Source organism: Oreochromis aureus, linkage group 11 (genome assembly GCF_013358895.1).
Source record: "Oreochromis aureus strain Israel breed Guangdong linkage group 11, ZZ_aureus, whole genome shotgun sequence".
Lineage (NCBI taxonomy): Eukaryota > Metazoa > Chordata > Actinopteri > Cichliformes > Cichlidae > Oreochromis > Oreochromis aureus.
The window spans coordinates 2,483,187-2,501,761 of NC_052952.1; the positions used below are offsets into that span (position 1 = coordinate 2,483,187).

The window sequence follows — 18,575 nt, forward strand, 5'->3', positions numbered from 1 at the left end:
AGCCATCTTAGCTCATTATTAGTTGATTTCAAAACAGCTATGTGATCATTTGCAGGAGCAAATTCTACTTAAAGAGTTTAAATGAGGTTTCTGAATCCATCGTGACCACCAAACCAGCAGTAGTGAGGACTAGCTTCTTTTCTGTGCTCATCCTGTCCAACCTCAGTGTAGTATTTGATAGCACTGATCAGAACATTGTAAATAAAGAGACCAAACTGTTGGTGTAATACAAAATGCACTGCAGCGATTTGAACTGTCTCTATTGAATAGATTCCGTTTGTGTGTCTTCTTTACACATAATAGTCATTTTCACAGGATTCTGTCCTTTATACATGATATTAGAAAACACTGTATACATTTTCATTACTATGCAGATGATATCTGGTTATATTTATCTATAAAGCCAGATGCCACAGGTCAGTGAGTTAAATTACAGGCACACAGTCCAGCTCCTTATTTTCATCTCCTAAATTCAGACAAAACTGAGATTTTTACATTTGGCCCAGAAACATGGTCTCTAGCCAGACACTTCCTCTGCACAGCATCACCTGTATATGAAATGTAAAATCTTCAAGTTTCTGAATATTTGCCGAAAACAAAAATTGTTTTGGGGCGCTTCACGGATGCTTGCGTGCCTCCTCTCAGCCATGCCTACCCATGGTGTGGCAACATATCACTAGATTTAAATACAAGCTGACTTAAAGGATACCCTATAATTTCCTAAAACTAGAAAAGTTGCAGAACTCTTGAGATCATGTTTCAACAATTTGGAAAACATGTTTTGTTTTATGAAAAATCAGTTTAGAAGCTGAAACTGAAGTCTATAATGGAAACAACCAGGCCTATGGTATACTTTGGCAGTGAAAGTTGAGTTTATCTACAGCTGCCCCCAAAGCATAATAGAGTCTAAGCAATATACTGTACATTTATATGAATATCATACATAGGAACCAGATGTGAGCGCAATAAGATATTGAGGCCTTGACAAAACCACAGCTTTAGTTAGAAACTGAAGATTGAAAATTGCTTTTCCCACTAACTTCTTTCCCCTGCTGTCCAGGCTAAAACCCATAAGGGAGATGAAATTCACCAGCAACACAACAGATATTAAGACTGACTCACCATGAGAAACACATCGACTGCTTAGTGTGACGATGTCAAAAATATGTTCCACTTTCCAAGCAAGAAGAGCATCTTCACAGTTGCCGTATGCATGTGGCAGACCATGTCAGAAGCCTGCGGAGCCATGCAGTGGTGGCTGTGTAAATGATCAAAAGGGGAGGCGGTGCAGTGTGATGAACAGTCTGGAACAATGACTCTGGCAGCTGACCCATGAACTCGGCTGGCACACAGGTGCCAGAGGCTCTTCAGAGAGCCGCAGTCATTAGTGCAACGACATTAAGGTCTCACAGGGATTAGGCTGCATTCTTAGCAAAATGACTCTGAACCCCCTCACAGGTATACATATTTTGATATTCCATCTTCTTAACCGTTTATCTAATTCAGGCTTGTGGGAGGGCTGACGTCTATCCCAGCTGTCATAGAGGTGGGGTACACCCTGAACAGGTCACCAGTCTACCTAATAGGACTGTCTTATACCACTCGCAATACATCTGTACCGCTGGCTTCAGTATGAAGATAGACAAACTGCAGTCCACTGGTAGAAAATAACTTTGTGTATTTAGTCAGATGCTTTGGTATATTCACTTTCATAAAAAAGTACTTTGCTTATCACTTTATATGATTATTTCTAACCCTAGTTAGCGATTACTAAAACTACATCAGCCTTTGGCACTATATTAAGGTGAAACTGAGGTAGCTGTTTTCATTTGATGTTTCTTTAAATTGATTAAAATATAGAAAGAAAATTCTGTTGTGCTTCAATAATGTAGCAAAACATCACTGTTTCCCACCTTAGCTGCTGATGCATGTAAAAAGTTCCATTTCTGACTTTTTATACATTTTTTGTGGATGTTAGAATTAGAGCCATTTTTGAGCTGGACAAAAACGAGGACTATGAGATGAATTTCTTATGCTTGTAAGCACAAATGATCATACTAGCATACTAACTAGATCATACCTAAAAGATATTGTTCTAAAGCATGTTTGGAGAGACAGACTTTAAACCCGTTACTGTGTCAAAGCAAATACAGCACCTGAATATTCTGCAGTTTCTTTACCAATTCAAAAAAGTAAAAGAAGACATTTTACAAACGCTTGACAGTTGAAATGGTGACATTGTTTTTATTCTCATAAAACAATCAATGTAGCGTATATATGATTTTTTTCTATAAATATAAAGGTTCTCTTCATAGCAAATGCAAAGGAAATTACTTCAAAGCAGTGACTATTGTAGAGCCGTCAACACAATAAAAGGATTATTATGAATCGGAAGCACTGTGTGGAAGAGCGTTTGACAAGAACACACAGTCATGAAATGTGTGTGTGTGTGTGTGAGCGAGCTGCACCGACAGCAGCCGCTCTGCATTTCAGCACAAGGCTTCCTTTCTCCTGCGGTGGAAGACATGCAAGCTGCTGGCTGCTCTTCAGTCCCACAGTGCAGCTACGTTCACCGGGATCAGGTTACTCTGCAGATGAACCCGAGCCCCCTTTCAACAGTTTCTGACATGTTCAAGCCCCAGGAACAGAACGTGAAAAAACTCTTCCAAAAATGTCTGATATGTGCATTACAAACAGCCGCTCTCATCGCTGACTGCAGACATTTACAGCACCACGTTTGAGTCTGGACACCCTTAACCTTCTGTCAGTTCAATACTTTGTCAAATATAATAAAAAATGTTAAAATCTGTATGTGAATCAGAACAGCCACGATGAATTTTGCAAACACAGAAGTGGATTCAAATCTAAATGTACTTTGTATTACTTGAGACTCGTTTTGTTTCCTCGTTTACACCCTTTGATAAAAGGGAGAATTATTATTATTTTCTTGTGAAACACGACACTGAATCCATCTTTCACTTTATACCGTCCAGTAAAAATGATCTCGTACTACTGACGATTATTCAAGCTTGAACTGTTTCAAAAGCTAGTTATGACCTAAAAGATCTGAGCATCTTATTTTTAATGATGTCATTGCTTTTATTTTCATTAACCTGCAGATTCTCTTTGAAAAACTAATTTATACCTTTAACTGCATAAAGTTAAAGGATCCAATCTCCAAATTCTCAAAATTAAATTTTCCTTTGAGTTCCAATTTTGGATTGAATCTTTTGTTTTTGCCTCATAACAAATTACAGCACAATCAAACATTTCTGATGTGAAATAAAACAAGCAGGAAATAATTTCAATGTGTTGTGTAACAAACTATAAAGGCTCAAAGGCGTCCAAAGATTTGACACAATACTAAATGTCGGAAAATAGTCAAATGTGCTTACACAAAATAGTCACACACACAACACGCGCACACACACACACGCACGCGCGCCAAAAACGCGCGCGCACACACACGCACACACACACACACACACACACACACACACACACACACACACACACACACACAGCTCTGCTGGAGTATTTCATTTTCTTTTTAAAAACTGCATTTCTCAAAATAGATCTTTATTAAACAGACATATTACTGCTGCTTTGAACGTGTGCAGTAAAGGAACACACCAGCATTTCTGCATGTTGTAGATCTACATAGAACCGTTGGTTAGATTGTTACTGTGCTTCTGTGTTCACTTTGGTCAAAGTTGTGTTGCTGTTGCATCAAATTACAAGGGGTCAGTCTGCGTCATAGCAACCATGCCAGAAAAACATAACATAGTGCTGGGCGGTACACTGTTCATAACGTCATGCATGATATATTTTTTTCAAATACAGACCCCCCCACCCCCACGGCCTTTCATTGAGATATGCATTATATGAGCTGTATTTACTCAATGCTTCCTGACTAAGTCTCATCAACTGACCATATTTGTTACTAATTTGTAATTCAAAATTTCACACAGACAAACAGCATGCTGGGATATGCTGGCCAGGCAGGTAAGCACAGCAGGGTGCTAACAGCGGGAGGTGCTCTGTGCAGGCTGTACGGTCAGGAGCAGCTGAGACAGAGCGAGGATGAAGAAAAGAACAACAACAACAACAACAAAAAAAACAGCAAAGATGACCCAGAGAGGATCTGCTGTTTTTCCTGGTCTCTGCACTGTGGGCAGGGATGCTCCACACACAGTGACATGGATAATGTGCTACTTGAGGTAAGAGTGTTTTTCCTGATGGCTGAATCATTTCCCCCACAAAGTTCGGAGAATAAGTCCAAACAGACTTTCTTAAAGCTCATGACCCACAACATGTTGATTTTGTTACAAACAGGGACAAAAAAATAAAAAAGTGGAAACACATCTCATGTAAAACTTCCTGTTCTGCTTTAAGGACTGACTCCCTGTGACACAGCATAGGACAACAGAGATTGTTTCGGGTGTGTGTGTGTTTAGGGTTTTATACTCCTGACAGAAGAACGAGCTGCTGTAGTTCTACATGAAGACCCACTGGGACAACCCTGAAACTGAATCTCACCGTCATACCGCCCAGCACTACATGCAAAAACCCAAAAAGGAATCCTGAAGGTCACAGTGTTCAGAATTACAAAAAGCAGATCATGATCACGGCAGTTCATTAAAAAGAAACATGTTTTCAGGAAAACGTGAAGGAAATTAATCTTGAGTTTTGCCTGAGAGCATTGTAACATACATGCAAAACCACTTGTGTGTTCCTTTACATTTGCATGACTACCTGTGCTTTATTTAGAAAAGGAATGTTAGGGCCTGAGCTACAGGCCACAACCATCTGCCACAGTGACTCACATTCACAACCTTGCACACCACTTCTTGTTCCCAGGACTGCTGACACGTCCCTCCAGAGCCGGGCCACCGCTCGCTCCACTGTACAACAGACACAAACTACAGCTGGTTAATCGGGGGGAGAGGGAGCCACGAGGAAGCACTTGGGTTTCACGAGACTCTGCTTAGAATAGACCTGGGGCTCACAGGCAGTTCACACACACACACACACACACACACACACCATGGGAAGTACTCCTAGAAGGTGTCTGCAGTAAGACAACTCATGAGATCTCAGGATTGTTGATGATCGGCTGGCTCTTTGTGATGATTAAGTAAAATTCCATCAAGTCCAATGTATGAAAAAAGGTGTTTAAAAAAATCTTTTTTTAAAATCTTTAAATACAAATATATACTTACAAAAATCTCACAAATATGTATGTACATTAAAAAAAAAAAAAAAAACAGAGCGAGTGTCTCCTGTGAGTCCAAGAAAATGAATAAAAAGAACATAAAGAGGATTATCATTCAGTTTGTCACAAAGCAGTCTGTGTGAGGTGTGAGGTTTGAACCACACTACACTGTGGTCTCCCCCTGTTTACTGTTGGCCAGTCTCGTGTAAAACCTCCTCCAGGAGTTAAGGGTCTTTCCGGACCAGATCCAGAAGCCAGAAGTGATGCCAACAATGAGCGTCATGAGATACTTGATCATGAAGACAGTGAAGTCCGGGCTCATGTTGGGGTGGCTGTGGGCCGGACACGGCACGGCGTATGTCTTGCACGTCTGGCTGATCCACGTCCTCTCCCACTGCTCTCTGAAGGCCTGCTCGTAAAAGTAACAGGCGATGACGATGGTGGCTGGCACGGTGTAGAGCACGCTGAAGATGCCTATCCGCACCATCAGTTTCTCCAGCTTCTCAGTCTTGGTGCCGTCGTGCTTCATGATGGTCCGGATTCGAAACAGGGACACGAATCCGGCCAAAAGGAAGGAAGTGCCAATAAACAGGTATACGAAGAGCGGCGCCAGAACAAAGCCGCGCAGGGCATCCACGCTGTTGATGCCCACAAAGCAAACCCCACTCAACACGTCTCCATCCACCTGTCCTACTGCCAGGATGGTGATGGTTTTGATGGCAGGAACGGCCCAGGCCGCCAGGTGGAAATACTGAGAGTTGGCCTCAATAGCTTCGTGGCCCCACTTCATTCCTGCCGCCAGGAACCAGGTGAGAGCCAGGATGACCCACCAGATTGAGCTGGCCATGCTGAAGAAGTACAGCATCATGAAGAGGATGGTGCAGCCCTCCTTTTTGGTGCCCTGCACCACAGTCTTTATGTCGTTGTCAAACTTGTCATTGCAAACCACTTTGTCCTCCAGTAAAAATCCAGCAATGTAGGCGATGGAAACCATAGTGTAGCAGCCCGAAAGGAAGACGATGGGCCTCTCTGGGTAGCTGAAGCGCTTCATGTCCACCAGGTAGGTGAGCACGGTGAATAAAGTGGAAGCACAACACAGCACTGACCATATGCCGATCCATATGCGGGCGAATTTGAGCTCCTCCTCGCTGAAGTACATCATCCCGTGGGATCTCTTCGGCTCGCACGGAGCGGCGCAGTTCTCCTGCCCGAGGAAGCGGTAGTTCAGGTAGGGAGGCACCCTGAGCGAGGCCGGGCATCTGAACTGCCCGTTCCCCGGGTCAGTAGGTGGCCGCTCGGTGGAGTAGGGCCCGGGCTGGGGCTCCGTGTGGTCCGACATGTTCTGGCCGACGCACAGCTCCCCCGCGCCGTGGACCGGGAAGCTATCGCACGCGAGGCTGTCGGGCCACTGGAAGCCGAACTTGTTCATGAGCGCCTCGCAGCCCTGCCGCGCGCGCTCACACAGAGAGCGGCACGGGGGCAGCGCCTTCTCCAGCACGGTGCACACGGGGGCATACATGGAGCACAGGAAGAACTTTAAATCCGGGGAGCACTGCACTTTCACCAGCGGGTAGAACTGGTGGACCTCCAGCCCCGCGTCCTCCTGGTTGGTGTGGCCCAGCAGGTTCGGCATGATAGTCTCATTGTAGGCGATGTCCGTGCACAGGGGGATGGAAATGGGCTGACAGAATCCGTGCTCCGGTATAGACAATCCTCGGTCACTGCCGCCGTATTGGCCGTTGACTCGAAAAATTCCCAGGTTCAGGAACAGAATAAAAAACAGAAAAACCAAAGCCGAGCGGAGAAGTCTGTTGTAAGCCATGTTGAAGAATGCAGACGCTGCCGTACTTTCTGCGTGTTGCTTAACTAACTTGCGTTACCTCAGCAGGCAGCAGGCGACTTCCCTGAACGCTCTTTGTTGGCGTTTCTCGGAGAGGTAAGCGCCGCTTCTCGCCGCGGGATTCTCGCTGTCCGTCCTCCCTCTCGTCGCCGCGCCGAGGTGGCAGCGCAGTGCGTTAGAACATCCACACTTCTGAATCGCAAACTCGGAACTCCTCGGCTGAAATCCAGTCCAAAAACAAGCCCGAACTCTAATCCTCCAGGACAAGGACGGCTCCGGTGTTCAGCGTGCCCGACACAGCGTCAGTCTGCCGTTCAAACCTGTTCTGCGATCCCTCACTCTAACTCCTCTGCAGGCAAGCTAACCACCAGTCATTATGACTTCCGTGCAAAACTTTCACAATAAAAGCCTTTAACACAACTGTAGCTTGAGCAGCTTTGTGAGCTTAAAAACTAATAAGCAGACTATTTTAATCTTGATGGGAAATATTTCATTTTCTTGACTTTATCCCCCTTTGGTTCTGTTCATGAATTTTGTATTTATTACATTTTTTCATTGTTTTAATATGCTGCCTTCTTTATAAATAGTCATTTAAAATGAAACGGTTAAGTTATGATAATTTAATTAAAGATTGCAATTATTTCAATCAATATAAAAAGCAGATTTAATGCACAGTAAAAGTACCAAATAAAAGTAATGTTATAAACATAAAGGTCAAAGTACTTTATATTTTAATAGATGCAAAAAAGACAAAGACATAGCGCTGAACTCTGGTCTGTACTTTGGCATACATACCTTTGTACTGACGCACTTCCTATCTACATCCGTATCACCTTCAATAGCTTTATACCTCTCTCTCTCTCTCTCGCTCTCAGTAGGACCTAAGAGATGGAGGTTAGGGAGGGTCTGCATTTTTCCTCATGTTTGCATAAATTGCAGGGGTTCATTTTGGAACAGCGCTGCAAACATTAAAAGACCAAATCAAGTGTCTTTCTGAGTGTTAGCTCTTTGCTTGCAGTCACTCTTCATACACGCCTTAGCAGTTTGTGGTAAATTTCTTGCAAAGCACTTGCTCATAGGGGCTCTTAACCTGATCAAGCCTGACTGTCTCTTCTTCTGTATCGGTGGTGGTATAGGTCACAACAAATTGTAGTGTTTTTTGTATGTTTATTTTAGAGCCATTACAAACAGCTGACAAAGACATCTAATACAGATGTTTACCTCAGGAGCTGGAGGAGCCCAAAAAAGAGTAAAATTAGAGACTGAATGCTGACTTTGATTCCTCAGGGCAGCTGAACCTTAGAGTGAGAATGATTGCTGATGTTGTCTTAGGACTACCGAATTAAAACAAAGAAAAAGAAAGTATATTTTCTTCCTAAACCATAAGGTGATTTTACTCTATGTCCATGTTGTGTTTTCAGCTTGCCTGTACTGCCCTCTAATATGAAAAAGCATTAATTAATGGATTATTTTTTCTCCTCTACTTTTTTCCCTGATGCATCTCATTTATTACATATGTCTAAATATTTGCTCCTGTAAAACTAAAATACTAAAATACTTCCTTTTTCTGAAGTGTTAATGGAATAAGTTGGACTCTTCTGATCGTGCCTCAAGAGTTGGGAGTTCGCCTTGTAATCAGAAGGTTGCCGGTTCGAGCCCCAGCTTGGACAGTCTCGGTCGTTGTGTCCTTGGGCAAGACACTTCACCTGTTGCCTACTGGTGGTGGTCAGAGGGCCCGGTGGCGCCAGTGTCCAGCAGCCTCGCTTCTGTCAGTGCGCCCCAGGGTGGCTGTGGCTACAATGTAGCTGCCATCACCAGTGTGTGAATGTGTGGATGACTCGGTGTGTAAAGCGCTTTGGGGTCCTTAGGGACTAGTAAAAGCGCTATGCAAATACAGGCCATTTACCATTCTGCCCTGAAATCGAGCGTGCGGCATTGTTGTTCCACATGCAGACAGTTTGCAGTCATAGACATAACTTCTTATAATTAGCCTTTATTCAAAGAATTTGTTTATTACTGAACAAGAGGGAGAAATTAGCTAAAGGTGGAAAAATACATACGATCCTTAACGCAGACAAAATGAGAAAAAGGTTTCCCATCTGGCACTGCAGTCTGTTTGTTAGCAGTAGGAGAGGAGCGAGGACTGTAAAATGCACACTGACATAGGAATGCTGGATTTTCTTCCTTGGGCTGCACTGAGAGTGCGATGAAAGCTTCACCCAGACTTGTGTTACCAGATGCTCTGCTTGTCTTTTATTTTAAAGCTCTATCTGTGGCAGTATCACTAAAGTTTATATCAGAAATGCTGTGTTGAAATGTGTCCAGTGACAAAAGTCTAGAGAAATAATATATCAATATTAATGTTTTTGGATGTTTATACACTATACTGCATGTGCTGCAGACTAGAGAAACACAGACTATTACATGGAAATCTGCAATGAAATGATATCTATCCTGGGGGATTTTTCATTTATTTATTTAACTTTAACTAAAGCGTCCACCATTGCAATGTAATTAGCTTTGTATCTTAAAGTAGTGCTCTAGTACTGCACTCATGCACAGAGCCAAAGTGGAATACGATCTTCTGGGTTCTGTTCAAACCTCATTCAAAATCCCAGTGACATTTGTAACTACGCTCATAAGTACAAATCCAGCTGTGCTATTAAGTGCCAAGTCCCAGATTCCCAGTTGTAATTATGAATCAGATGATAGTACATACACTGTTTTCAAGATAGAAACTGGTCATTACAGTAATTCTGCAGCGTTGACCTGCAAATGCTTTGGGTTTGTGGTGTTTGCTGAGAGCAGCTAAAAAAGGGTCATTAGCTATACTTTAATAATTGTGCATGCACAGGCGACTGCTTTATTTTCTCTCTCTGTACAACATATACTTTACAGTACTAGGTGTAATCAGAAGATGAACACACACACATGGTCCTCTGTTCCTCCTTTGAAAATCAAAATTCAGAATTTTTGTTATTAACTACATATATGGAGTGAGACACACTGTTTTAGGAAGGTAATGTTGAGTAATACGATTTTTATCTATTCAATTCAGTTCAATTCAATTTTATTTATACAGCGCCAAATCACAACAACAGTCGCCTCAAGGTGCTATTGTAAGGTAGACCCTACAGTAATACATACAGAGAAAAACCCAACAATCACATGACCCCCTATGAGCAAGCACCTGGTGACAGTGGGAAGGAAAAACTCCCTTCTATCTATCTATCTATCATCTATCTATCTGCAATCAGTTGCTGTCTTCAAAGTGACCTTGGTGCATCAAGACAGTAATGAAATGGCAAAGACAGAGACAGTTTGTTATCAGTTCATAGGAACTGAGACTAGAATACAACCAGTTGGCAACCAGTTAGGAGCCCATTACAGAAGAGTTATGCTCATCGGTGCCGACTGACTCGGACTGATTATAACACATCACCCATGGGTTTGAAATCTGAAACCTGTGCAGTTGCCTTGTGACTGAAAATGGTTGCCCATTGGCTGGTTCCATACCAGACCTCTGGGGGACAGGTTGGTCGAAGCAACTAGCAAGTCACAAGGAAGTTCTTGTTTTTAGCTCTCTAAATGTTTTGCAAACTTTACTGTTTCATTGAACTCGGCGTGAACTTTATATCTGCTTTGCTGCTGGTTCTTCAGTATTTCTGGTACATGAAAATGTTAGCCTTAGTGGCTGACTGATTGGTTGATCAGTGTCACTTTTCTGTGTGGCCAAAAGGTAAAAAGCCTCTAAACAGACACAGCACTGGGCTGTGTTTAAGTGTGCAGAAACACTGCATGTTAACTTTTCTATGTAAACGTAAGAGCAGATTATATGTGACCCACAGATGCATCTGAAGCATTAATAAATTTTTATTTCAGGTAAAACATTAAACAACATTTACAGAAGGACATTACATCTTCCATAATAACATTACATACATTTCGTAACAAATAATGCAACAGCTACTCTACTGTATACTATAATATTTCACTTGATGAAGTGACTGACACTTCTGTTTTCCAAACCACTTGTGAAAATGACATATTTTCAGTGCAGCATACAAAAAGAAAAATCCAAACGTGAAGAGAAGCTTTACAGAAAAAGTTGCAAACACAGACTCATCATTGAGCACAGCGAGGATGCACGTTGGCTCCAACCTATATGTTTTTCCTATTCGTACGACTTCTGCCCACACGACAAAGAATCTCAAAAATAGATGCCTTATATTTATACTCATCATATATGTACAGTCATATATGACTTTTCTTTAACAGCATTAAGGGGACACTTGTAACCCTGTATACAAACATAGTGGAAGCGTCACTTTTTCACTCCATCGAAGATGAAAAAGCACTACGTTATCAATCTCTCTTTCTTCTCTGTCACAGTGCTAAATGTGCAATTCCAACTAGTCGTTCCTTCACTGGGCTTTATATGAAAGATATGAAGCACATTCAAGTTTAAACAGAGCTTGAACTCTGCCTGCACAGGACTCAAAAATATACGTTTTTTACAAGACTCCAGGCTCTCGAGCCTAAAAGAAGAGCATTGGGGCGTGGGGGTTGGGCTGAATGAATGAATGAATGTGAGCCACACTGAAAGTGTGCACACAAGGAGAAACATAGCAAAAATAATTATTCAGCTGCTAATACTGCCTGCAATCCCTTAAAGCCAAGCGAGGCTGGGCAATCTTAGCACAGCTCGATGGTATTAACCCTCTTCTGTCACGCTGCTTACTGGCATTACCCACCGCCTTGCCTCTCCTTTTTTCCTGCTGCACAATCACAGCCCAGGGATGACACTGAAAAGCCGCGAGATAACTCAGAGTACAGCACTTCCACGAGTTCTCCCCTATCTGCAATAAAAGTTAAAACCAAGGGACAATATTTACATTTGTGAGGAAGGCTGGTTTGCTCAAAGCAAGGGTATATTTATTTATAGTCATATATTAATCATTAAGGGCAAAGCCAGTGCATAACAGAAGAACACAGGCATTCCAACCCAGTGGCGCACAGCTCCTTAAAAAACGTACGTATTGTAATAACTGAAGTAGCCAACTGTAAAAGCTTCATGCTAGCTACAGCTGAGCTTTGAATGCTCACTCTTTCAACATGGTTCACCACATGGTTGGCATGAAGAAGAGGGATTATTACATTATGTAAGCACTGTATGGAAGAAAGACATGAAAACAGTCTGCAAAATCAGCCAAGAGAGCGCATGTAGGGGTTGCAGGGTTTTCTAGATGCCAGGTCTAGATGGCTGTGAAGAAATAATCTGGCAGGCAAGACATCTTTATTATGTGTGTGTTTGAGAGGCTGTGGAGTCACATTAGAAGCATCCACAGTTTCCATTTGTCCATGGCTTCAGATTTTTGGCTAATCAACAGTGCAGGGCCAATATTATTGTTTCAGTCGCTTTCAAATGGACTGGTAAAGAGGAAGCTATTGTACTTCACATCATCACCACACATCTAAGCTGAAATATTCAGATATTTGCACACAAAACAACAGAAGAAAGACAAAAACCCAGTAGAAGATCTTTGACAGCATACAGCTCACCTTCATCACTGTGTCATAAAATATTCCAAAACACGTTGACGGGCACACAGTTTGGGAATGTCTCTGCTTGAGAGCACATGTTGGTGTTATAGGGACTGATCAGAGTTAATCACCACCTCCTACTATGTGTATCTACTCTACACACACACACACACACACACACTACAAATCAGTTATTCAAATTTTTCAGAGAAAAAAAATTCCAGATCTGTAACGTAGAAGCTTAAAAATAACTTAGTGACACAGATCGTCTGTCTGATAGAATATTGCAGATTCTTTGTTAGTAACAGTAAAAGTGAAAAGGAGGATTGTCGAGGGCAGGATCAGATAACAGGCCACGCTGCCTGTGCCTTTTGTACATTAGCTCATATACATGGATGGAAGCACCAGTGCTTTGCTATTGCCCATGTTTAATACACTCACACACACTAGCACACGCATGCATTTCCATTAACCAGCTGTTGTTAAACACAGTATTGCGTCTATGCGCACACTGGTTGGTGTCGTCCCCGTAGAGTTTTGTACACTGTCAACATCGTCCGCAGAGATCGTTCTGATGAGAGGCTTTTCAAGGTGGAAAACACAATCAGTATTAGTTGCATCTGGTTCCATCGTGGAGGTCCACTGAAATATCAAACTGCTAGAATTTCCCTACAAATGGGGCCTTACTTTGGAAGTTTTGGCCTTTACTCTCATGGACTCTGAGAGAACAATACTCACAAACCCATTTCAAAGTGCAATTACATACAACAGGTCACCCATAATAACACCCACTTTTTATTGCAAATACAAGAATCCATGTCTTACTTGGATTCAATTCAAAAGAGAGAAGCCAAACGTCAGCATTACGAGCTGACACGTACTTACGAGCTGGATACCAGATCCTAAGGCCTTTTCATTTCAGCTGCTCACCGTTACCTCTGCACATGCTCATTAGTGTCCTTTTTTGAACTCTGATAATATCATACAAATAAAAATAGATTTGTCAGAGCTTCAGCAATAGGCAGGTTTATATTTAAAAGTGTGCAAATCTGGACTGTGTTCGGACAAACCAGCCACAGGTAATTCTCATTAATGCTGTTTTCCTTCATTAGTTGGTTTGTCCAGATAAACAGCTGCAGGCTGCAAACCAATATAGCAGGAGAGATTGCAATGAGATCATGGAAAAGAATGAGCATCAGCCAAATGTTGGTCCAAATCAAATATTAAAGGTTATTTTATGGTCTTTGGTTCAAATTCTGGGTTCGTGACATTTGGCCCAGTGGTTTTTACACCATTGTGTAGTGGTTAACACATTTGCCTCAGCTCTGCAGTTTGAGACTCAGAAGAGCCACAAATTCAGCCTCAAGGAGTCACAGCTGGAGTTTTCCTAGTGACGGGATTAAATGTGTCAGGTAGGGCATCTGATGTCAAATTCGTGTCTATTTGAACAACCTGGGGTCAAGTATGCAGATAAAAGCCTTGGTGGGTCACAGGAACAGTAGACTGGAGCTGAAAAGCTCCCAAAACCCATACGTATTTCAGTCTAAGCACGGGTTGACCAAGCAGTCCATGATAATCTTCTTCTTCTACCCTGTCACAGTACTGTGAGATGAATATTCAGACAACTGATGAAAATCCTGGTCAGAACTACCAAAGTAAGCCTGTAACATGAACCCACACAGCATGATAAACATCTGACAAAGAGTCTTATCTACTATTACCTACCAGATTCGAGCGTTATTATTTACATGGGTTTTGAAACTTTTAGCTACTTTGTTGTGAGTCCATTAATTAATGAATTAAAGCTTTAAAGCAGGTGCAGTTTAAGCTACAAAAGAACCGAGGACCTCCAATATGGCTGCCAGAGTAGGCTACCTGAAAGCCCTCTGTGATCGTCATTATTATAACGTCATTATTATAACGTCATTATTACTGTTTTATCCTATAGTTCCACAAATGAGAGATAAACAGAAATGAAAAACTTTAGCATTCGTTGTTTTCTTTGAAGTGACTGCATTACTTCTGTTTCAGAGATGCTCGTGTGCATGGATGTAATGGCAAGAGCAGTATAGTGGTGACGAGATGAAGCAATATTAAAACTGTCCATTATATAGTTTCTAGATGAGTATATCATACATACAAATATACATTCTTAAATAGGAGGCTAGTTACAAACACAAAACACAATATGTACCAAGAGTAAAGTCCTTTTGTTTATACTTAGACAATGATATATGAATTATTGGAACCTTATAAAAAGTAAACAAAATTTGCAAATGATAGCCTTAAATCTTAGGTACCGATCAGAATGCACACATGCTCTATGCTCGTTCTCTTCCTGATGCACAGACACACCCGCGCACACACACACACCCACACCAACGTATCGTGAAGGTAATAAATAAAGAGAACTGGGGCTCTTTCGTGTCTCTGGATCCTCAATGTCAGCATCGCTCTTCGTCTTTTCTTTTCCACAACAGCCACCTGAAAAGAGATAGAGACGACAAAGTCTGTTAGCGATGGACTCCAGAGCGCTGACAATGTAAAAGTAACCATATCACACACGTTTCATATGGTTTTAAGTAGCTAGTTGTCAAAGCTGTTAGCATACCAAATATTTTCACCATTTTTTAAGCTTTGAGTGTTTGCCATGGCTGTCTTGGTGTTTTGAAACTGGTCGTGTCAAAAAGGAGTGGGCTCTATCTCATATGCTACTGACTTGTAAACCACACGTTAACCTGCGCTAAACCACGCCATAGTTGCAACTAGCGATTGAGCCTGCTGTATCAGCAACATGTTTCTCGAGGTCAGATATCAAGGTGTTTTGTTTCATAAACTTTTATACAGCACAGGTAAAAGTGCTATCTGACTGACCTGGCTACACAAGCGCAAAGGTCGTTTGGAAACAATTCGAGTCATTTCTTAAAGCTCGTATCCCATTAAAAGACTTCCACAGGATAGCAGCAACAACAGGTCAGATGAAGACAGCTGAGATAAAACCAAAGGCAGAGTGGAGGACTGAAGGAGGTGAAGAGGAGGGGGGAGATGACCAAGAGGGAGCAGTGGATGAAGAGGCGGAGAACAAGGGAGCGAAAGATAAAAGTGAAGGACTTGATGATGTTAAACAAGAGGGAGTAGAGGATTGGGAGGTGGAGACGGTACAGGAGAAGGAGGAGGAGGAGAGGATGAATGTCACAGAGGAACAAGAGGAGGAGCGAGCAGAAAAAGAGGAGGAGGAGTAATGGATGAAGAAGAAGAGGGAAATGTGGATTAATAAATAATGCATTGCCTCTCTCCGGTCCCTTTCCACCCTAACTCTCCTCTTTACTGCCTCATGTTCTCTCTCTCTCTGTCTCTGGATGTCATTCGCTGAGCCTTTGCTCAGCAGCTCCCAGTGGAAACAGGCCTGTATATGGCAGGAATCTCAAAGGCTGATTTTATTTGCTCCTCGTGACGCCAAACATGTATATATGCATCCAAATACAGACTCATGAACATGGATTTCCAAACAAGTCAGCATCAGATTACCCTCTTTGTTTAGTTACTGCGGGAGTCCAGAGGCAAGCCATTAAAGCACATACTCACACACTAGCATTAGAAAGGTTCAAGTAAAATGTGCCAAGACTACATTTTGTCCCAGGATTTCTGCAACAGCCCCGTGATTAAGCCATGCTAAATGATCCTTTAGTGTTGTAGTAACAAAGAGATTACTACTCAGAGTATGTGAGGGTGCAGCAGGGTGGCTCTAAAGCTACTAAACAGCACTGAAGTCAAAATAGAGCTGAATAGATTTTCCTGATTGAAGCGCCTGCAGTTTATGAATGTTACTCTAATAGTCGGTGCTGCTTCATATGTGACGTTGCACACTTTTAACCCCCAGCTGCTACTCTAATGGCTTCATAGTGGCAAAAACGGAATCATCAAATTATTTTTAACCAGTATAAGAGGATACAACGTACCAACACATTAGAACTGTTGTGACACACTAATAAAAATATATTTTTGTCTCCCTACTTGACATGAGGTGGTGTTACAGAAATTCACTGTTACAACAGTCACTGAAAGCAAGGCTTACGTTTTGGTAGGTATCATAGGAAATATCATAAAACACCACATATAGATTTTTAATCCCTGGTTCTTAGTTTTAGCAGTGAAAACATCTAACAAGCCCACAGGTGGCATCATTATCATCGGTGCTACGACTGGGTGAAACCGTTCCGCTACAAAGCCAAGATTTCGACAACTGAGGGCAAGAAACATAGTCACATATAATAATCGTTCATTCATAATAATTCGCACTAACTGCACATAATTCTGGTAGCACAGTAGATAAGTGGAACATGAAGTGTACTAGATGAATTTTAAGTACTTAAATAGCTATGTGAGCACATATATGCACTCAAAACAGCAAGAATAAAAGTACCTGATTCAAGATGCAGCAGTCATTTTACAGTATAATGTTGTATTCTGCAAATTAGAGACTATTATCAGATCTGCTTTTCAAATTCTGAAGGGCAACTTCAATGACATTTGATACAGCAGAAGTGGCGCACAACTGCACCCATTTTAGCCAAAGCAACACCAGCCAACCTCTTCATCTTAAACGTTTAGAGCTTTGCAAAGCACCGGTCATACTGCCCGTGAGGTATACTAATAGAACTGTAAAATACAGTCAAAAGTTCTCTGCAAGTCAGTAGAAATATTACATTTTGTGTCGTTTTCTTTGGCCCTAACAGATGCAGCGCAGCTGACAGGAGAACGAGATGCACACATTGTGTTTCCACCCACACAGTCCCGTGAGAAGGTGTAATCAGCCAAAGTAATTCAAATCACCTGTGTGGGTTTACCATGCATCCAGCTTAAATCTGTTCCAGGTCTGCACCAGTCTGACACCAGACTTCCAAAATGGGATATTTATCTTTCACATGCAACCTGAACATCACTATTATACGAAACACTGAGTCTGTATTTGTGAAAGCTTTCAGCAGATGTACACAAAGAACTTTTTATAAAGTTCAAATATGTATAAACAGTATTCACAAAGTTTTTTAGGACAAAGCAGTATATACATATATATACACACACATTCAGACGTTGCTTCAGCTCTACATGCAAACTGCTCCTCAGTTTTCCTCCACACACTAAGACTAACCTTTCCTTGTAGTATGCACACTGACAGTTCTGAAGTTACAAAAACTACAAAAAAATCCCTCTGAATATTTCAAAGAAATATTTTTTCCTCTGAACAAAATTTCTGCTGTTTGGAATTTTATTAGATGTTTAAATTCCAGTATTTCAGGACGTAACAATTGTAAATTAGCATGATCATTATTGTTGTAAGCAGTGGCGAGCTAAATATTTAGTTGTCTCTGTCTCTGCAGAAGGGTCTGCCCTCAAGGTCAAGGGTGAGGAGATACAGTAACTGTGTGTGTGTGTGTGTGTGTGTGTGTGTGTGTGTGTGTGTGTGTGTGTGTGTGTGTGTGCATGAACGAGTGTCATGCTACACCGCCACACGGTGTATGCCAACAAGAGCGTCATTGTTTTAAAAGGATCTGATGTAGTAAAAACAGATGTAGGCTTTTGCTCTCTCTGGGATCAAAGAGCACCACAAAGGTGTGTGTGTCAGTGTGCGCGTGTGTGTGTGCGCATCATGGGGTTCCACTTGGGAGGCAGATGGAGCTGGTGGGTGGGTTTTGTCAAGAGGATTTAGCAGGCGTGGCCAGCTGCTGCTGGGTGTCTTTTAATAGAGATAGTCACCCCCACCACCCTCGGAAAAAAGAGAAATCCTTAAAAGTGTTGGGGCAGATGCACAACAATACAACCCAACACGACCATCCAAGAGCAAGCAAATAGAACCAAATTCAGGGTAAAGCAGAATGACAAGTTAGTAATGTGCAATAACCCTTAAAGATTAACAATGGTGCGTTCGATAAACTGCAGTTGTCCATAGTTGTGCCATTCTACCACCTCTTTTGC

At 42.0% G+C, this 18,575-nt stretch overlaps 2 protein-coding genes across 4 annotated transcripts in view; both read right to left on the reverse strand.

Annotated features, from left to right (window-relative positions):
• Positions 1 to 3,562: 3,562 nt before the first annotated feature.
• fzd1 (frizzled class receptor 1) lies at positions 3,563 to 7,417 on the reverse strand. Its single transcript, XM_031742666.2, has one exon. It carries the CDS (start codon positions 7,035 to 7,037, stop codon positions 5,379 to 5,381), a length of 1,659 nt encoding a protein of 552 aa, XP_031598526.1. The 5' UTR covers positions 7,038 to 7,417; the 3' UTR covers positions 3,563 to 5,378.
• Positions 7,418 to 10,908: 3,491 nt separating this feature from the next.
• cdk14 (cyclin-dependent kinase 14) overlaps positions 10,909 to 18,575 on the reverse strand; it is a 222,456-nt gene continuing 214,789 nt past the window's right edge. For all 3 annotated transcript variants that reach the window (XM_039619836.1, XM_031742665.2, XM_039619838.1), the window contains one exon: positions 10,909 to 15,083. The gene's annotated coding sequence lies outside the window, so the exon portion shown is untranslated. The remainder of the gene's footprint in view (positions 15,084 to 18,575) is intronic.